Raw genomic sequence first — 22,416 nt, forward strand, 5'->3', positions numbered from 1 at the left:
AGGAACTAACAGAATCACAGAATGGCTTGGGTTGGAAGTGATCTTTAAAAAACATCTAGTCCAACCACTCTGCCACAGGCTCGGACACCTTCCACTAGACGAGGCTTCTCAGGGCTCCAACCAGCCTGGCCTTGAACACTTCCCATGAAGGAGCATCCAGAACCTCTCTGGGCAAACCATTGCAGTTCCTCACCACCCTCAGCATAAAAACTTACTTCCTTATATCTAATCTAAATCTATCCTTTCCAGTTCAAAGCTAACTCCTTTTATCCTGTCTCTCCAGGCTTTGATAGAACGCCCTGCTCCAGCTTTCTTATAAGCCCCCATTAAGTATTAGAAGGCTGCAGAAAGGTCTCGCTGGAGCCTTCTCTTCTCTGGGCTGAAAAACTCCAACTCTCAGTCTGTCTTCCTAGGAGAGGTGCTCCAGCCCTCTGATCATGGGCATAGTTCTCACACCATCCCCACAGTCCCCCTTTCCTTCTGGTGCTCCAGTGTGCAAACCTGGCAAGGGACCTGATGCCCATTGTGGGACTTGAATATTCTTTTGCTCAAAATTCCGAACAATAAATAACATCATGAGTGAGGGATGTCACTCACAGTGCAAAAGATGCTCCACGAGTGAATGTGAACTCGGACAAGTACGCAACACCTCCTCAATGCTGCTGGCAGCCTGTCTGTGCTCACATGTTTTACCACAGCAATGAATTCAGTTAAGTGTGAGCTTGTTTGTCTTTACCAAAAGAAAAGGCATCACTGGTTTTATGCAAGTAAAAGCCCGACTGTCTGGATGCAGTTACACCCCTACAAAGACGCTTAGTAGAAAGCAGAAAACAGATGATTTGCTGCAGGTACAGATTTTCTCGCTTCTTTATGGGAATAGCGTAGAGCAATAGAATTAAATTGATCTCTGAATCTAAACTAGTGGAGATACAGCAATTTTTCTTTTTTATTATGAAGCACAGCAATCTTTGTCCATAGATACACCCTTCAGACCCTTCATTAACTTTCGACACTGTACTTTTGGGAAATCTATGCCTTTCATCAATTTAATCTTTTCTTGTCACTTTAGCCTGTCTAGTTCTACACTACAGAGGAAGGAAAGACCACAGAGATCTCTATTTTCTTGAACTGCAAATTACTTTTTGAGCTACTAAAGATTTACACCCTATAGCAGCTACCAGCCACCAGAGTCTCAGCAGCCACGGCCACAGGAGAGTTTCTCCAGTGTTTTTCAGCTCGGAAACTGAACAGGTACAACAGACTTTATACCTCCTGAAGCACAGCTGTTCAACAAAATTAATGTTTCTAACTTTCTTTTAACTTGTTTAATCTGTCCCAATTTAATTCTGACTTGGCCAACTACAAAATCTTTGAGTACATACGCAATAAAATAAACACAGCAATTCACATTAACAAATCAGCATTTGCAAAAATAGGAATGCTGTAACAGCAGCTTAGCTGCTATCCAAATTCTCATGTAAAGCTCCAAAGAAACGCAGCAATCAGGATTATCCTGAGGTCCTCTGAGCTTAGTAAAGAATGACATTCTCACAATGCTTGTACTGTATTTTAAATGTTGATCTTACTCTGCATTAGAGCAGGTTACAATCTTTCAGCCAAACATTCTAGTCAACAATCATCCTTCTTAAAAGCATGCAACAGTGGAACATTATGAGCTTTGGCTATCTCTGCAACATTTCAGCTACATTTCTATTAAAAACATATTTTTTGTTGGCATTCTTGTAGAGGTAGAGCCCCCCCATAAGCTTCTGCAATGTATTGTAAAGAAGGGAAAAGAGAAAAAAAATAAGGAAAACAGCTTTTTGTATAAAGAGCACCAGCAGGCCATGAGGCTTAAGGGCTACTGTGCTGGGGTCACCAACACTCTCCCTCTTTTCACAGATACACCATGTGATACATGCAAAACAGCTTATTACCTATAGCTTGCAATACAGTGAAATGAATTCAGCAAAATACTTCACTTTCATAAGAAATTCCTCAATTTCTCAAGTTGGGGCTGCCCAAGCCCCCAAATTTAGGCATGGTCTTAATACTCCTCTTATACTGGACCACCTGGGAGCAAGAATTACCGAGACAGAGAAATCTGGGGAGAATTTGAAACTTTATGCAGAAATAAGAAACCCAGAAAGGAAAATTAATTACAAAGTCCACTTGCTGTTGATGACCAGGAAATCATAAATACAAAAGAGTTGTTGTTGGATAAAGCAGCACAATATTAGTAAATGAAAATGCCTGTACATGCTCTGGAAATTAAATTCCACCTCAGCCTTGCTACAGGTACAGTGAAACTCTCCTCTGTTCAGGATTAGAAAGGCGCCAGTGGAGGAAGGACTTTGTTTCCAATACACCATGGCATTTACATTCATAATTAAAATGCCCTCCTCTAACCTATTTAGCTCATCTTTCTCTGAATGCTCTGCCTTCCTTTGCCCCTAGGGCAGGCTGACCTATTTCATCTTTCAAAGACTCTCCCAAGGAACTTCATCTCACAACTTCATGAATCTTCTGTGGATGCTCTGGCTGAGTCAGCGATGAGAATAAGGCGTTTCTGGGCTGCAGTTCTTTGAAGTTGCCTTAGGCTTTTACCTTACAATGAGAGTAAAAAAGTGTGTGAAATGTGCTTATTCCTGCCCATTGACTGGGAGCCTTCAGTCAGGATACTAACCTCAGACCAAGTATCTACCTGAATTCATTATGATTTCTGCAGTCATGAAGCAGACTTCAAACACTATTCTGTCTCACTGGGAATAACATGGAAGAAACAGTATTATGACCGTGCAGGACAAAAACAGGATCATGGCAAAGTCAGCAAGTCCACTCTGATGGTCATGCTGCAAGGAAGCAAAATTATAGATCCATCACTAAATGGTGATACAGAAAGAAATGGGAGAACATTTGACAAAGACCAGACATGGTCCTCATGGTATTCTCTGTCCTATGGAATCAGCAACAGTTGCAGCACCTTGTAAACACAAGTGCTTGTTTCAAAAAACATTCTGCAGACTTGGACTCAACATCTTTTGAATTCCTTGTTTTGTTGGTGACATTTGCTAGTTCCGGAAAGACTTAGCCCATCTTCTTTGGCACAATTACGTGAAGATTCTGCAGAGCAAAATTATAATCTAAAAAGACATATGCTGTATCAAACATACCCTTGATAGTTAGGAGAGGGACAGGATATTGTATTTCCTCACAGAGATCCACACTCAGAACAGATTCTCAGCATAAGAAAAAGGTGCTTTCCTGAACCTCTGCACTTCTAGAGGAACTAGCTGGGATAATAATAGAGAAGGCTAAGGAGAAATGACAGGGCATCACCCAAGCTGTGGAAACAGCTTCATTTCACTTTCATTTATTTTTATGTAAGGCATATTAGACCAGAAGGAAAGAATACAAAGCAAAGCTCTTCTGCAGGGCTGCCAGCATTCACGTCAGATAGAAGCATAGCCTCCAACCTACGCTCATGTTTGGGCTATCCTTGCAGAGAAAAGCCAGGACAAATCAGTTTGGGTGTAACATCCTTCAGCTTGTCCACAGTGCCAGCAAACCTGCCTGCCTGGGCTGTCTCAGGGAAGAAAAGGAGCTCCTTGTGTCCCGACATCAGCCACAGACATGGCTGAATTGGTAACTATCAACAGGTTGTCTGAAAACAGCAGTAATATGTGTGGGGGGAATAAATACACAAATACTGGAGAAGCAGCAGAGTATTTCAGCAGTTAATTACAGACTTCTACATCCCGGCAGGGTGGAATTTTATGAGGCATATAAAAAATGGGATGTATTTAAAAACAGCCCAGATTTATTCTTTTCATTGATTCTGCATGCTGACTTTCAAAACACATGGATTAAATCAGAATGAAAAGGTGCCTGCATGATTGTCTTCCGCATGTATCACAAATTAATTCCCCTCAGTAAGAAGCAGAGTTTCCAGTTCAAGGCCTCATTTGCACTATACACATTTTTTATTAATAGTGCAGATAAAGAAATCATTCTGAATAAAAGACACCAGGATCTGACAAGAGACATTGGGATCAGAGAAGTGGATTCACTGCACTGAGTGATCTGGATCACGGCTTAAGCACGACATGGAGGTACAATATCGACTTGAGCTGGTCCAAGTTCATCCATCCAGGAATAAATACAGCAAGCTGAAGTAAAAGGGTGGAAAATGCTATCCTGGGCTGTGACAACCCTCACATGCCTGACTGGGTAACAAGCTGTATGGGGAGATCCCAGGGTGCCAACTGCAAGTGTTAATGAGCTATGTAAACAAGGAACACTGAGTCAAATCAGAGGTGTTACTACACCTGATTAGCCTCTGGTCCAGCTGGTAGTGAACCAGTGTTTAGGTCAGCTTTCCACAGTGAAAAAAAGGGATTTTGACACTAGTGAAATAACTACAGGGCTCTGGGCTCCATCTGTTAAATGTATTAAAGAACTGATAGCACAGATCTCTTCATTGTAGTTGACAAAGATTTTGCAAAATCCCTGGTAACTAGAAAACACAGGCTGAAACGAAAATGGAGATCTTTGCCAGAGATGGCAATTAGCTAGTGGAACAAGGCTATAAAATCTGTGATGGATTCTCCAGATGGAGATTGTTATACTCCCCAGGACTGAATGTTTCACAAACTGGAATTAATTCACAGCATAGTGCAAAAAACTAAATTAGATTAGTTCCAAGCCCTTTTACCTAACAAACTGTGACTTTCTGAACCTGCACCTAAGGAAAGTTAGCAAAGACACCATTCAAGAATGGCTGCACATCTAGGAAAGGAAACGTTTTCTAAAGATTATTATACTTGGCCAACTTAAAGCATTCAGAAGTTGTGAGTCAGGGCCCCAAGCATCAAGCAACTGGCTTAAAAATACTGACATTTTAAAAGGAAAAAATACTGGTTCATTTTTATTTGCCTTCTAGTTGTTTTGTCCTTTAAGCATCAAGGTTCAAGCTCTGCTCTGCCACTGTGATGTCCATAAAACAGAAGTCATTAAATCTAATTTATATAAACGTTAAGACTACCACATCATATGACTCTAAGAATTCTTCAGTACAACACAAATTAATTATCTTGAAATTTGCAATAAATTTCAAGATTTCACCCCAATGATTATAAAGGCAATGTTTCCTTTAAAACAAGTCATGTGCAAAACAAAAAAGTCAAACCAAAAAAGGAAATTAAGCAGCAGCTACAGTCCTTCAACAGCCTCCGACCAGCATTGGTCCATTTCCAGCCACGTTTCCCTTGTCAGAGAAGGACTGTGGGGAAGTGGGGGTTCAGTGACCCCTTAAGTCTTTTCCAGCCCTGGTATCTCTAAGTGCTTTTTCTGGATTGATGCACTTTGTGTTTGTCCTCTTTTCTGGAACACAGAAGACTCTCACATGGTCCCTGTCCAGAGGATGCCAGGATGGATGGGCTGGGGAACTGATATGACCAAGACAGAGGGAAGGAGATGCTGGGGTATATGACATTCCCATCTGACCACGAGCAAAGTTCCGTTTCCATCAGCTTCTTTCCCAGACACTCCTCATGAGATTAAAGCTGAAATTCCTTACTTCACTTGTTCTTCTAACAGAAAAACCAGCCTCTCCAAACCCACCCCTACTGTTAATTAACCTTATGAAACCAGGCAGTCCCCTCTCTCAACCTCTTCTGTCAAGGTCCTCCATCCCAGCCAGATGGCTGATGGTGAGCATCCCCAGAGCCCAGGTAAAGGGAGAAGCAGTGAGCAAGTGCAGGGCTCACAGGAAGGTTTCTGCTTGGGAGCACACCAGGAGAGTAACACATGCACCCAACTCCTCCAGCAGGGCTCAGACAGTGACTGCTGCCCAGGCAAATCCTCTAGCAAAGACAAGGCTGACATCCCTGAACAGCTAACCTGCCTTTATCCTCTCCAAAGATTGAAATACTTGGCACGGAGAACACTTTATGAGATTTCATTTTAACCATCCCAGACATGGGCAAGCCCATCCTGTCATGCAGCCCAAGATGCATACAAGGACACACTGGAGCACAGCTACTGAGATAGAGAAATGACAAGTAATGAATAAGCACACAGGGACTACATCTGTCACCTCCTAAATCCTTTTATCCACCAAATCTTCCTGGATGTCAGGACCATACAGGACCTGGGACCTGTTATAAACTGGGATAAGCACAGAATAAGTGAGTTTATTTCCTAGTTTTTAGTGACAGCAGTTCATAACAGAGAAAAAGTCCAGGTAACGAATATTTCAGTGTGCCAAAGGAAAGTGAAAGGTTGACATTCCTGTGTAAAAATTATAGAGAAGCCTGAGATGAGGATGAAGACCATCACTTTGCTGAGACCCAGAGGCTCACTGTCTGACATCTGAACACAGCCAAATAGTCCCCCATTCACTGACAGGAAACATCCCCAAAATCCAGGCAGCACATGAAGGGAGCCAAGAAGGACCTGAAAATGACCACCTGTACATCAGATCCAGAACTGCCTTAAATGAAGCTCAAGAGACACCTTATACCTTAGAGCAAGCCCAGCTTTGGTGAAACAGTCCCCAGCCATGCCAATCCCCTGTAGCAGATATCTCCCCTGCAGTGTGATTTGGGGGTAAACAATCCTGCCTTGTCAGAAATGAGAAGTGACCACCATCACGAGCCAGTGGATTTCTCCCCACAGCTGCTGGGGTGAACCAGCCTTTGCTGAGGAATGGCATGGAAATCTGCACTCAATCAAAGGGGTTTGTCAGCATTAACCTTGCTGATCAGGCAATGGGAAAAGCTCTGGAAGTGGCCCCACATGGTTTTCCATTTGACCCCACTGATGTTCCTAGTCAGCTGAAGCAGTGCATCCAGCACCCAACTCCACTCACCTGCACAGACTCAGAACACTCTGTGGCTATTGAACCAGCATTTTCCAAGAGTGATAAAAATACCCAAACCAGCTCCTTTTCTGTGAGGATGAATCTGCTTGGTGCTGGAGATGTTTGTTAGCACCACAAAGAACTGCAGGATAGCATGACCCCAGTTGCCCTCACATCCACATAGGTCTTTCTTTGCATAAACAGGCATTTTTGCAGAGGTCTTAAAAATACCATCTTGCTCTGAAACAATTGCACAAACTCCACACAATGGCCATACATGTAGCTGCAGAAAGACTCAGCACGGGTCTGCTGCTTGTCAGAGCCCCCTTGCCCCTGTCACTGAAAGTACACTTTGAGTTTCTACCTGTCTCAACACAAAACCCATCTTCTCCGCAAACATGGAAAAGCAGAGCATTCCCTCCTGCATTTCATGCATTACAAATGGTGGACAGAAAGGTCAGTTGCACCACCTTTTCTTTGTGCCTGTGCTGCGGTAAAATAACTGTGCAACTTAAGATGATGGCAAAAAAACCTTTGGGGATTCTGGAATCAGTAAAGACCCAATGAGGGTCTTTACTGATTGCAACTGGAAACTACTTGCAACATGGAAACTACTCACATTCACACCAAACTTCAGACTTCCAAACCCAACAAAATAACTGAGAGGTCAAACAGACAGGGATGAGACAAACAAACACTTGCATTGAGGTACAGCAAGGGAAAGGAGCCCTTAGCACACCACCTCATCTCTGAAGGCAGGATCTGCACCACTCGCGGGGATCAGTGCACAGCCAGCAAACACTGGATTATTTTTAATGCGCTTGGAATAAACCTGTGCTCACAGGGAGGCCTGGCATGAGGGGCCCAGTACCGTGAAACCCCACGTGAGCCCTGTGGGAAGATGTAAGCAGCACATAGTGGAATATAAGCTTTACACAGTCCTCTGGGAGATGCAGGTGCCACCACCAGCCAGGCCTGCCATCCCAGCCCCAGGATGTTATGTCCCCACTGCAGGGTGTGATGTCCCCACCCGGTCCCTGGAGGTACAGCTCACTCTGGCCATGTCTACAGGAGGCCAAGCCCCACAGACACCCAGGCAGGAGCAGGTGGCCCTGCAGACCCACCCCAGTGGCCATTACCTGCTGAGCCCGTACTCTGGGGGCGGCTGGTAGCGGACGAGGGCCAGCTCTGCCCGGGCAGGCTGGGGGCCGGCGTAGGCGGCCTTGAGGACATCTTGTGAAGATTGCTCGCCGTAGAAGAGCCCGTGCTCCTGCGCCTTGCTGCCTGGGGCTGCTGCCTTGCCTTTGTAGGGGTACTCGGGAGGCGGGCCCCGTGGGTCCGTGGCCTTGCTGGGTTGTGGGGCTGCCTTGAAACCCTTCCCACCTCCTGGGGCTGGGGGATGCTGCTTGGCCCCGTTCCTCTCCAGCGAGAGCTGCATGATCCTCTCGCTCAGCGAGCGGACATGGCCCTGCTTCAGCTCCTTCAGCGCCTCATCCTTATGCGCCTGCCCGCTGTTGGCCCGGTTCACTGTCGGCCTCCCCTCCGTCCTGGACTTTTGGCCGGAGGAGCCATAAAACCCCGGTGTGGCGGCGGTGGCTGGTTGTGCGGGCTGGCCACGGAAAAACTGAGACTGGGCCTTGGCCTCCTCATAGGTGGGGAGCTCCTCAGTGCCGTGCGGGGGCTGCGGGGCCCGAGGCTGCTTCTCCATGGCAGCACCGTCCCCCTGGTGCTCCTGCCCCTGTGGTTCCTGCCGCCCTGACGGCTGGACCATTGGCAGGTCTTCGGGAGCAAGGTTTTCTGCGGAAGAGAGAGTGCTGGCAGTGCTGTTGGAGGGGCCGGCGCTGCCCGTCGCCTGGTGCTGTATGGCCAGCAGGTTCATGTTCTCGCTGGGGTTGCCATACCTCAGCCGCTCCTGGATCAGGCGCTGCAGGACGGTGCCGGCTGCCACCTCCTCCGCCCCTCGCATCTCCGCCTCTGGCACACGGCGGAAGCTGGGCGGGCGCAGGGTGCAGAGGGTCTCCTCGGCTGGGCAGGGAGAGAAAGGCGGCCATTAGCTCTGCTGTCCAGGAGCTCTAATTCCCCCCGTGTTTCTTCCCTTCCTACATCCCACAACGGTGACCCCGTGCCCAGGATGCACCCCATGGGCAGTGTCCTGCCAGGATTCCCCTGGCAGCACAGGGGTCATGGCTGGAAGCCAACAAAGGAGGCAGAGCACTGCTCCCTGCTCATCCTCCACTCGTATATCCTGTTTGGCAGTGACCCCTAGGAACACATTCCAGTCCTTTCCCTGGCCTTCCCCTCCATAATATTCCATGCGTTCAGTGCCCACAGCTCTGAACCTCCCTCTAAGTCAAAAACAGACATTCCATGTCACAGGGAAATTTGGTATTTTCTAACCAAAATGGATAGGATAGGATAGGATAGGATAGGATAGGATAGGATAGGATAGGATAGGATAGGATAGGATAGGATAGGATAGGATAGGATAGGAGCGCCTACAATGGTTATCTCGTCCCCCTGCTTGGCCAATTCAAAGCTCAGAAAAAGTTAAGCATTTTATTAAGGGACTTGTCCACATGCCTCCTTAAACACTGACAGGCTTGGGGCATTGACCACCTCTCTAGGAAGCCTGTTTCAGTGTTTGACCTCTCCCTGGAAATGGCTTGCACAACTTACAGAAGCAGCCTGCATGGCAACACCAACTGCTGTATTTTTGAGAGCCAAAGGTGTAAGTGCCATGACAAAATAAAATGTAAAATGTAAAATAAAATGTAAAATGTGTCACAGAAAAACAGTGAAACAGAACTGAAAATCAAATGGTCCTAAAGGTCTGAGAATAATATGTGTTCTGGCATCTTCCTCTAAAAGTGCAACTCCCCTTGTGGCTGAAAACACTATTTCTAAGGGAGTCAATACTAACTGTTGCAATTTTACAAGGAAGGCATTACGGTTATAGATGTAATGCCAGCTTTTTTTAAAAAAAGGACAGATTAGCTACATAACACTAACACAGGCTAGTCAAGTTATTCAGAGTCAATGGCACCATGTTTGCACTATATATGCAGTGGGGCTTGCCTGGAGCTAAGCAACAAGAAGCATTCGGACAAAGCTCTCAGGCACATGGTGTGATTCTGGGGGTGTCCTGCATAGGCCAAGAGTTGGATTTGATGATCCTAATGGGTTCCTTTCAATTCAGCACATTCTATGATTTAACCACGGCTAAGACCTCTGGAGTCTCTCCCTCCTGGAGCCCTCCTTCCATCCCAAAAGTGCTGTAAGATGTCTATCTGAACACTGAGCTCAGACGAATGTTCCTGAAAGACTCCAGTGCAGACAAAAGCGAGAAGAGTCTTCCAATGTCCCCAGGCAAGAAGGAGGTGCTTTCTGCAGTTTGGCTTCTTGAGGTCACTCTTGGCAACTTTCTCTCTCCTGCTGTTCCCAGTTCTCAGAGGAGTTTGTCAGGACTTACATTTGTTTTTTGGCATTTGAAAGCAGTTTAAAAGCAAACTTTCTCTTGAGGTCTGGTCATTTCCCTGAGGTTTCATCAGTTACTACACATGCTGTGGGATAACTTATATACAACCCAGATGCCAGAGGGAAGGAAAAGCCTTTGACTCTTAACAATGATAAGAGGTCATTTCTGCTAACACTTCTGCAGCAAAGCCTTAGAGATGACTGTGGGGCTCAAGAGGAAGAGAAGTTTCCCAGGGTGTTTCACTCCACACCTGCACTAGCAGTTACACCTCTCCTGCTGTCCCTGTAACAATGTTATCTGCCCACCAGCCTCACCCTGGGATTGCACCCTGGCCACCAGCTCTCAGAGGGTCTGTCAGCTCCTCGGGATGGTGTTTGAGGCAGGAAGATGCACAGACACACTAGTGCATCTCCATCTACCTGTCTGCTCAACAGCCTGTAATGTCCCTGTAACTGCAGGGACATTTTCAGCTGCTTAAAATGTCCCTGCAGTTACAGCAAACTCTTGCTGCTTTGTTCATGTTATCACAGCACACAGAAGCCTCATCACACTGGACATTTTAGCAGACAAGCAATAATGTCTCCCCAAAACACCAGAAAGCTCACAGTCTAGGTTGTTAGACAACACCTGAGAAAAGCCTAAGGAAAGGGGATTAAGCCAACATCACACAGTCAAGGCAGTTCTTTATAATATATCAGGATTTCCACTTCTGTGCTAGTCATGTTATCATCCTTATATCTGGGAGGTGTACTTTAAATGGCCTATTATTGAAGTCCAGAAGGATTGACCACAGTGATTTTTCACAGTGCTATGGTCTTGCTCCATCAGCAAAAGAGCCATGGAAATTGGTCCAGCTGTGCAGTGAAAAGCAACCATGTCCAGGACAAGTGGAAATGATGCACCCTCCACAACTACAGCTGACAAGTGATGGTGGGTCACAACACACAAGTCAAAGATAACTTTGACTATACAAAGAATGAGAAGCTGGCCTTCAGCTCTCTAAATATTACTTGTAAATGGTTTAAACTGCTCAATTTATACTTTGGGAAAAACCTGGAAATAGATGCATTGGGTTCATACAGAAGTGTGGCCATGCACTTACCAGCTTTTTCTTTGGCACTGATCACTTCAGCTGTTAGCGGGGACACTTCATGCCTGCCAGCAAACAACTGGTGATCCTGGTAGAGAAAGCCAGAGTCTTCCAGTACCTGGACTGGGCTGGTAGGCTTGTAACAAACAGATGTGGAGCCTGTAAAAAGAAGAAAGGAATGCCAGTAAAGAAACTGCATGAATGACAAATGTGAAGCCATGACTTATGACAGTAGTCCAAAAAAATTTCTTTAGCGTGGCTATGTGCTGAGAAGCCCTTCTGAGGCCAGTGAACAAACCATCTCTTCAGTCTGCACTTCCTAAATAACACATTAGCTCTGAGGAACAAGAGGCAAAACACCAAGTCACCAGTGCTGTTTCATGCATTGACCCAGTCTGGCCTACAAGGTCCTCAGTCCAGGTATAAAGAAAGAGCGAACAGTGAAAAGTCACAAGCTCACAAATCAAGGCATAGCCCCAGGACATGAAATCAACAGAGCTATGGTAAAACTGAACAAGGGAGTGGGTAAAAAGAAGGAAAGGTGAGGACACAGCCACACATTAAATAGGACTATAGTCTGGGAAAGGTCTTACCACAAAATCTGCTCATGAGTAATAGTTTAGCAATACAGAAAATTGCTGAGACATAAAATACAACCAGTGCTATCAAGGGAGAGAGTTTATAAATCACTTTTTCCAGATGTTCTTAATACGATAAGGAGAGGATGTAGCTGGAGGGCCATGGGAATCTGTGCTGCAGACCAACTGCACGGGAGCTGATGTAGATTGTGCTAGTTTGGGCTAGGACAGAGTTAATTTTCTTCTCAGTAGCTACTGCTGAGCTATGTTTTGGATTTGTGCTGGAAACATTGTTGATAATACAGAGATGTTTTAGTCTCTGCCGAGCAACACTTACAGAGCATTAAGGCCTTTTCTGCTTGCAACTTGGCAAACAACAAGGCTCATCCTAAATCTCTTCTCAGGGGTGCTTGTTTTAACAAACTGATACAAAACACATCACAGTAGTGTTAAGCCAGGAATGATATTGGCTTGATCCTGTATTTCAAGCCACAAATGACATTGGCATAATCCTACAATTCAAGAAAGCTACAGACTGTACAGGGTCCAAAGGAGGGCCGCAAAGATCATCAGTGGGCTGTAGAACCTGTTCTGAAAGGAAAGGCTGAAGGAGTTAGGTCCTTTTTCCCCAGAGAAGAGAAGGCTGCGAGGGAGCTCTCAGTACAGTCTTGCAGCATTTAAAGGGAGGCTGCAGAGAGGACAGAGGCTCTCTTTTCACAGGGAGCTACAGTGAGAAGGGGCAGCAAGCACAAGTCGCACTAAGAGATGTTTTATCTTGACATAAGGATGAAACTTTTCACAGTGAAAACAATAACTCACTGAACAACCTCCCCAGGGATGTGGCAGACTCCCCGTCACTGGAGGTTTTCAGGATGTGATTAGACACTGTCATACATAATCTCATCTAAATTGTCTCCTTTCCTCAAAAGGTTAGATCAGATGATCTGCGAGGTCCCTTCCAACTTGGTCTGTTCTACACTTATGTCATTTTTACTTTCTCATTTTTCAGAAAACTTACTCATTTTGTAAAGAGAGGCTCCTTGAGGTTCAAACCCTGGAAATGAGCATCTCCTGGCTGCAAGTACCCTGGCACAACAGGCACACAGCAGGCTCACTCTCCATCCACCCCACTGGCTGTCACAGATTTTAAGCTAAGGGAATGGTCATCAACCTCCATCACCAGCCACTGCCAAGGACTTGCTTGGGACTTGCTTGAGACTTGCTTGAGCAAGAGACAGAGTACTCAAAGTGGCACCACTGATGCATCCAGCCATCCCTGTGGGGCAGGAAGCCCACAAGCATAGGGATCCACAGCATCTCACTCTGCAGGAAAAACAGCTATCCACAAATGACCTGGATTTATTAATCCTGACTGCTTGGTTTGTGCTCAGCTAACTGCATGCTGCCTGCATATATTACACAGGTCATCGCTAACCCCATGCAACTGCATGGAGCAACGCAGCAGGGGGATGACAAGGGGGTAGGATCCCGCCTGTCATTTCTACAGGCATGAAGATACTATTTTCTTCTGTGCCAAGAGGAGAGGAAATAGGCATTTCTGTAAAATGTTAATGAATTCATCACTTTACCATTCATATTATGCATGAATGTGTATAGCAGTTATCTATATTTAGAAAGCAAGAGGGAAAGATTGCTTGCTTGAGTAGATCTAAGCCATATATGTACGTGAAAACAAGCATAGGAGACTGGTCTGTAAATTGTGCTGATGCTGACACAGACCCAAGAAAAATCTCAAGTACTCTAATTTCCAAAATTATTGGCCTATTCTGGTAGAGAACTGGATTAAAGACACCCTTCGTTGCTCCTCCACACACAGAGTCCTGCCTTGGAATTTGGAATCCTGTATATTCAAACCCAACCTTGTTTTATGAATAAAAAGCAGATTGGGGTGAAGCAAAGAAAACCTACACACCCAAGGAAGAAGACAAGCAGCTTCAAGCACTACAGGCAACCTGGGCAGCCAGCAGATACTGGCTTGGCCCCACCACTCACCAAGCAGAATTCAAAAGAAATAAACTGTTAGTAAAACTGTACCTCACCTTCTGCATTTCGAGTCTGTAGGCACCCTTTGGTCACAGTTTCAAATTTTACAAGATGGAGAACAAAGACATGGCTTTTTCTTTAACAGGAGCAGAAATTCTCACCTAACCATTCGTCCCTGGTTGTCATGGCAGAGCAATATTCTACTAAAATCAGGACTAGTAAATGCCAGTATCTGCCAAACTGTTCAGTTTCTGATCTCTGCAGTCAAAATCAAGTAGCCCCGATACAGGCAGAAACTACTGGACTGTGCTGTATCCATACTGATGTTTTATCATCATAAAATGATGTCATGATGTTTTATGATGTTAAAAATGATGTAACAATATTTTATGTTTGTTCACAGTAGGTTTTAATAAAATGTCAGCTGTAACTGACACAGAAAACCAGTCTCTGTGTAACACAGAAAACAGTTGCCAATAGATCAGTGCTTGGCACACAGCCACAATCCAGGTCATGGGCAATAAGGCACCACTTGAAAGTTTAGTGAAACCTCACAAGCCATTTGGAGCAAGGCACAAGCTTTATTTCTTTTTCCCCTTGTTGTCACTGGAGCCTTCCAAATCCCAGCTTCTGTCTCTGAAGGGAAAGACTTTATTACATCCAGCTCTGGCATGGTGTAACGCACCAATCCAATGGTCATGGACTTGTTCCTTTCCCAGACCTCCTCATTCCTCTGCAATGCTCACCAGAAGACCAATTTTCATCCCTATAAAGATTCCTAGTGCCAGAGCAGTGGTGCCCAGCAGCCAGGAGTTAAGAAGCCAGTTGAGGGCAACCTAGAATGAAGATCATCACCCTGCCAGGCATGTGTCCCTGGGGAAAGGCTTTTTACCCACATCTAGCCCAAACAAGCCACAAACCACCAGCTGCTGCAGCTGCTGCCCCATGTTTTGTGACAGACACTGCCAAGAAGAACTGACCTCATCATGCCTATAGGTGCCTGCAGGCAGCTGCCAGCTGAGCTGTGCCCTCTGCTCTCCCTCTCCCAAAGCCAGCCCAGCCCCCTCAGCCCCAGAACACCAGGATGCAGCCCAGTCCACAGACATCACTGCCTTCAATTGCTATTGAAGGTAATGATGTCTTCATCATTATGTCTCTTATAGCCAGCTCTATAAGACATGAACAAATTTCTGGCCCAGTTCAGTCCTTGCTAAATTGAGTAGCCTGCTCCAGACCTTCATTTCTGCATCTCTACCAACTCTCCTATATCTAAGTGACTGCCTGACACCAATGCATTTGTTCTCCTTTTCTTTTAGATAAGCATGCATTCCACTGTACAGAAGCAGATGAACAATCCTGGAGGTTACTGCACAGCAGTGCAATTCATTTGAAGATTCAGAACTATTCAAATGAATCAGCTGCTAAGATTAACACCAGACAGTCAGCCAGGACCCAGAGACAGTGGAGCAAACTTAAATATTTCCTGTTTCTGATGTGGCTTTAGTCTGGTTTTGAAAAGGATCTAAAGCAAACCACATAGGAAGCTCATTGCTCTGACATGAGAGGAAAGCCATGTTTTTAAAGCAGTAACAGCATCCCCAAGAAACAAATTTACAAAAACAATCAGAGAAGATGGTTTTCTTACTGCCAAACTGTACTACTACTCTCATCTTCAGCAAAACACGAGAAGATGCCAGTTGTGAAAACACAGCTTGCTGCTATTTAGAGGCAATACGGCAAGGCAGAGCCCAGGTAATGAGTTTCTGCATCACACCCACTGCCCACCCAGGTAACATAATGTCGCTGCCCGCAGCACAGCCCATGCTGCTGGCACGTATGACTCCTCCTCTACCACCCAAAAGCCACCCAGCCAAACAAAACCACAGAGCTGATCTTCAAAAATTCCTCTTTCAATCTGTACCCTACTGACCAAGTGGTTCAAAAGAGGCTGAGGTGTTTCAAATATGATCCTAAGCAATCATCTGAAATTAAAAAGTAAGTAAGGAGGCTTTACACTTTCCTATAAACCCTGCCACAGTATGCAAGGGAAGTCCAAAAATGACAGGAGAAAAATTACATCATCTCCAAGCCCACATCTGCCCTTCTGTATCACAGCCATGCCAAAAAGGAGGATAAATACCTTATTCGCCATTTAAAGTATTTTCTCTGCCCTGCTGCTGCATAAAAATTTCAGGTCAAAAAAGGAAGAGAATTATTTAAGGGAAATAACAAAAGGACAGTAAAGCACTCCATGGTCCAAAGGGCTGCACAAAGGCTGTGCCATGAATTGCCCAGGGTGAACCAATCAGTCCCTGCAGTGGGTCACAGGGACCCTCTGTCGAGGCTGGACACCCCTCCATGTGCATCCTGGCCTATGAACCCTACTTTCTCTCCTAAGCATTGGCCCAGTCTTGGGAGTAGGGATTGCCATACCCCAGCCACACAGCCTGCCACACTCTCAAAGGTGGGAGGAAGATTTCCGTTTCCTTTGGCACAGAAAAAAATAACTTGGTTTAAGTATAAAAATTGGACTCATAACAATGTCACAAGGGATGATTTTGGTACCTCCAACAGTGCTGGGATTTTTTTGCAGCCACAGCTCCGATGAAGTGCAGGGGCTCAGGCAGCCACAGGTGATTGTTTTCCATCAGCAGCTCCCCAGTCAATGCACAAGTTTTCTAGGTCACTTCTGGGGTAGCTGACTCATCCTCACACCCCATAATTCTGCTTGTGAACCTCGCATCCACTGCCAGGGCTCCTGAGCCCTGCGAGGACTGAAGAAGCATCACTAGTATCATTTCCACAGGAGCAGAGCAATATCTTGCAGGACAAAAATCCAACATGCATAATGCACACCAGATGTGAGTGAGCAGCACCTCTCATTTCCCACATGAAAGCGAGAGAAGCTGCACCCCTGTGCCTGGCAGGATTATCAGACTGAGCTACGCCTCCACAACTCACTGCTCTGGGGAACCAGATCCTCATCCTAGCATCAGCACCAGGATCCACTCTGTGCTATCCCAATGCTCAAGAAGAGTTTCTGGAGTCACCCATCCTTGAAACTGTCATTTCACTCTCCAGAAAGTGCACTGCCCAAGAAAACACAAGCAAGACTAATGGGAATAGGCAACAGAGTCAGCCAAATCCTGTCTCTCCCAAAGAATTGTGCTAACACGTCCAAATTTAACTGCCTACCAGGATGAACTTTCTCCATGAAACTTCAGCCTCACGTGCTTATTTTCATATATGCTTCCCTTCAGCAAAAAGCAGGGGAGAATAAAACCTATGAGAGAAGCAAAGCAAATGTGCCGCTTCCCTTCAGCAAAAACCAAAGCAGGGGAGAATAAAACCTATGAGAGAAGCAAAGCAAATGTGCTTTGAAAGCAGCTCCCAAACCTGGCATGAGATCAGATGGATACAGGAAAGAGTGGAGCCAAGCCTGCCTCCCTGGGAGATCCCCTCGGATGCCCACACTTCTCTGCCTTCCCAATGGAAATCATGTGTGCTGGCATGTAGGGGCAAACAGTGCCCATCATCACTCTTTCATCTCAGATGGCAACAGGTTTTATAAAGCTAGAATAACATGCTGGTTCTTCCCCCCTGACCCAGGCACACCCCAGAAGAGAGGCAGGATACAGGCAGAGTATTCTCATCACACCTCCAGGTGCCAAACATTACCTGGGCATTAACCTGATGGAGGAAAAGATGTATATTCCTTAGGACGCTGTGTTAGGCTTTGCAAAAATATGTGCATTTTTAAGGTCTCTCTATATTATAAGCTACACATTTGCCTTCACAGCTATAACATTGAGTCTACAAAAACAGCCAGCCTAAATTTATTCGAAGAATTGAATCAATAATTGAAACTCTTGCTTTGATCAAAGTGCCAGTGGCACAAGGACGACTCATGTCAGCACGGCTGCTCTGAGATGAAAGGATAAGTATTATTCAGAGCTGAAAGTAGGGGAAGAAACTCTTGGTAAAGAGTGAAATACAAAGGCTGACATGGAGCTCGTGAGTGAGACAACACTTCTGCTACAGCCACACCACTTGTCAGCCCAGCAACTGTCTGCAGACATTTTCACTACGCTATAAATTCTGATTTCCAAGCAATAAAAAAACCTCCAAGATAAAAATTCATCACATAAATTCTTAGGGAAGGAAATCTTGTTCCACTGGGGGAAAAAAAGCAAAATCATCAATCAGCTACAACTTACAGACAAGACACTTGTAGAGCAGGAGTTTAAGCCGTGATAAATTTTGCTGTACTTACTGCCTTTAAAAATGATCACGTTACAGAAAAGCACTGGTATGGTCCGTGTCACTCTGATATTTAAGCCCTTCCATTAATTAACCAGAAGTGAAATAGGACCCAGGTCTGTGGATCATTCAGTGGTAGTTCCTTGTTACTTCAGGCAACTATGTTATAAAATTCCCTTCTTGAACTGAATAAACAGCATCCTGAAGAAGAGGAATTTTTTCACCCCATTTGGAGGAGGTTTTGGGATCTCTCTTCCTCAGACACACACAAATATTCCTCTTGGTTCCCACTCACAGTCACAGACATTGCTCTTTATCCATATTTTTTTTTTTTGCCAGTGGTGTCCTTTAGGTTAAATAGCTTTCCCCCTGAGTCATTCCCACAAGCTTGCAGTGTACAAAGGAGCCTGGGATAAGGACAGAACAAAAATAGTACAAAGGCTGTACAGTACTCTCTAACTGAAAAGGCAGGCATTGAACTCTATCATATGGATTTCTAGAGTTTTTCCATTTTTTGAACACAAGCAACAAACCATCCTAGGGATCTACAGTTCTTCATTTGATCTATGTGAAGAACTGCTAAGATAACCCTAGACTAAGCAGAGTCTTTGCACAATTCTTAAGTGTCATAATTTAAAGCAAAAAGAAATTAAACCTTCTTCCCACCAGAATATATATTACAATTATGATCCTTCCATTATTAAAACATTACATGTAATTTATATTCAGCCACTTTTAAAATGCTGAAATTTAATAAAGGTGTTATACGTAGAAATGCTAACAAGATAATTGCCTGTAGCTCTTGCTCCCAGATGGCTCAGCTCAGATTTAGAACAGGGAAAACCACAGCAACAGCCACCAGTGTGGAGCCATCATACCAAAGCCAGCCTCAAAATGGTGCTGGTCACAAGCAGAAGGACACATCCCAGGGAATGGGACATGTCACTAGCAGGGACCCTCTGTCCATCCCAGGCAGCCACCATAGGGAGGAATTTCACTAAAAGCATTTAAAATCATTAAATCATTCATTAAATTAAATTAACAATGTCATTATTTTCCAGCCTGAGACTTGATCACTGGAGTTACTGTTGTCTAAAGCACGTTTATATTTGTGTTAACCAACATGGTCAGAGCAGATAATCCCAAGTGCTGCTCAATTATTTAACCCCATGCTATGTGTCCTTGAGACATGCCATGCCCCTGTAGATCACCCTCCCCTTGGCTGGTGCTGCCTTGACACGTGCTGGCTGCCTTTGCCTGGTTTGCACAAAAATGAAATTACGTGCTACAGCTTCAAGATGTGGGGCAGACATGCATCAGGAAAACCACAGCCACACACCGTGGCTGGACACATCTGACCTGGACAAGGCCACTGGAAGCCAGCAAATGCTGCAGGACCTCCTGCCACTGATGGGATACACCATTGTGTGGCCAAACTCTGCTCTCGCATGCACCAACCCAAAGCTGGAGCAGTTTCACTGGCTTCTACAGATCCACCTGCGATTTACACCCACAGCAGCATCTCACCTACTCAAAAAGTCATGAAAATGACCAAAAATGGACATATACATTTCCTAAATGCTACATTTGGACAGAAAAGTTGCCCTAAGAATTTTTTAGAGGTAATGTTGTTCTTGTTATTATTATTTTCTGCTTCCATCTATTTCTACTTCTGCCCTGAGTGGAAGGCAGGCCGTTCCATTTAAAAATTCAGGACACAAATGGGGACCAGATTACATATATCCCAAAGCTGCCAAAAAGCAATTGCTATATGAAACCAAAAGTCCTCCTGGGATTTTTCTCAAATCCGCAAAATATTCCCGAGCACTAAACTTTCCACTGGGACTATTACATTAGCAGATAGTCTGTGTGTGAAAATCCAAGTATGCAGCTGTCCTCCTAATGGTTTCCAGGACAAGAAGGCTGCACAGGGCACACACTCCTGCCTTAGCACCAAATAACATTTATACCAGACCTGGCCTTTAAAGCGAGTTACATGCCTGTCAGTGAGAAAAAAAGGCACTGTGGACTCTTTCCTGAAGGAAAGCTGCAATGGTCAGCAGTAACATCTCCGCATAATCCTGAAACACTCGTGTGCACAGAGTCTGGTTGTGCCTGACCCTCTCCAGGCTGCTGCTGGGATCCCTTCCAACCCCCTTAGGTGTGTCTTTGCGGGAGAAATGCAAAGCCTTTGGCTCTGTGCTGGCGTTTCCTCACAGAGGAGCTCCTGCAAGGAGCACCAGAGCTGTATTCGTGCATCCGTTCCTCCATCCAGGGACTGATGTGCAGAGGGCTTGGTCCAGATCGCCGTGGGAGGCCAAGACTTGGAAACTGCCCTCAGGCCTGCCACCAATCCTGAAGATACCTGAATTAGAAGAGACCACACGTGCCTCTTTGGACTGAAGCTGCCCTCCTCCAGCAGCTGAGTGCTTTCCAAAAGAAGAGGGAAAGCAAAGTTTCCCCTGCAAACACTGACAGAGAGCAAAGGGGAGCAATGGACATCAGGACAAATGAGAATGGACATGCAGGTGATTGGGGGGGGTCCCAGTGGCCCCACACAGCCTGGGGAAACTGGGAAGCCTAGCGCCAGCAGCACTGTGGGGCACACACCTCCCCTGTTTAACAACCTAGAACCAGCCTCCCCAAATTCATCCCCTCACACCACTGCTCCAGTCGTGGCTGGGGATGAGGAAGGCTGGGCAGGACACGGACCCTCCATGCAGGGCCATACCACACACCCAGCACAGCCTCAGAGAGGGTTTTACTATGGGGTCTTGCCCCCCTCCCCCCACTTGGACATTTCTGGATAAGGTATTTATAGAACCCTTGGAAAAGCTTTTCTCCCATTAGAATTTATTAAATATATATACACAAATATATATGTATAAAAGTAAATATATACACTTCGTCCGTATTTATATACCATATACACAGCGATATACGTCTACATCTATGTAAATATATAAAAAGCACCACTGTGGGGCACACACCTCCCCTGTTTAACAACCTAGAACCAGCCTCCTCAAATTCATCCCCTCACACCACTGCTCCAGTCGTGGCTGGGGATGAGGAAGGCTGGGCAGGACACGGACCCTCCATGCAGGGCCATACCACACACCCAGCACAGCCTCAGAGAGGGTTTTACTATGGGGTCTTGCCCCCCTCCCCCCACTTGGACATTTCTGGATAAGGTATTTATAGAACCCTTGGAAAAGCTTTTCTGGCCATTAGAAATGATTAAATATATATACACAAATATATATGTATAAAAGTAAATATATACACTTTGTCCCGTCCGTATTTATATACCATATACACAGCCATATATGTCTACATCTATGTAAATATATAAAACACATAAACAAACATCTACATCTATTTAGATATATATTTAGCATCTATATATAACCATATACATGCACACCTGTTAGCAGGAATGGCGCTGCCAGCTAGCTGTGCTCAGGAAAATTCATAGCACTCATGCTCACTGCCACCCTTCTCTCAGGAAGCCCTTAAGCTTATTTCTTATTTCTATACATAAAATGACATAACCTGAACTCAGTGGATGCACAAGAAGGGCCTTGCAGACCCTCAGCCATCAGATCCTTGTCTCTGCCAGCAGCTGCCCACAGCTCCCGGGATGCTCACACAGCACCAGGAAAGAGAAAAAAAAACCAACAAAACTCTTTCCATCGAAAGAGGAAAAAGCCCAAGCAGCGACCTTCCTGTACTTAAAGCTATGAATCACAAAACCTGGCAGAAGGATTCGGGTTAAATTCACGTCGTGGGGGGTTTTTTTGTTGGGTTTTTTTTTTTTTTCCTTTCAATGCTGACTTAATTTTTTATTTTTTTTTAACCGGAGTTTATCTGCATGGGTAGGAAGGTTAAATATAAAAAAGTTCCCTCTCACCATCCTCCTGCAACAACAACGTGAGAAAGCTCTCTCCCGGCGTGGGAGGCCCCTCCTGCGTGTCCCCTGCGGCCGGCGCTGCCGCCCCACGCCCCCGCGGGACAGGACGGGACGGGACGGGGCCGGTGTCCGCGCTGGCTGCTCCGGGGCCGCTGCGATGACAGCCGGGCGCGGGGACCCGCGGGGACGCTGCGATCGCTGCTGCGGAAAGGCAGCGGCCGCTCCGAGCGCCGCTGG

General features: G+C 45.6%; 1 protein-coding gene across 2 annotated transcripts in view; it reads right to left on the bottom strand.

Annotated features, from left to right (window-relative positions):
• The window catches only part of AMOTL1 (angiomotin like 1), a 54,760-nt gene that overhangs the window by 31,732 nt on the left and 612 nt on the right, over nucleotides 1-22,416 (bottom strand). The window contains exons 2-3 of one of the 2 annotated variants that reach the window (XM_039718489.1): nucleotides 11,440-11,586; nucleotides 8,002-8,887 (exon numbers count right to left, since the gene is read on the bottom strand). In XM_039718489.1, coding sequence (XP_039574423.1) covers nucleotides 8,002-8,887; nucleotides 11,440-11,586 — 1,033 coding nt within the window. Of the gene's footprint in view, nucleotides 1-8,001; nucleotides 8,889-11,439; nucleotides 11,587-22,416 lie in introns of those variants that run through there. The other variant, XM_039718490.1, reaches the window with a different exon arrangement.

The sequence above is a fragment of the Passer montanus genome, unplaced genomic scaffold (assembly GCF_014805655.1).
Source record: "Passer montanus isolate IOZ18808 unplaced genomic scaffold, ASM1480565v1 scaffold4, whole genome shotgun sequence".
Lineage (NCBI taxonomy): Eukaryota > Metazoa > Chordata > Aves > Passeriformes > Passeridae > Passer > Passer montanus.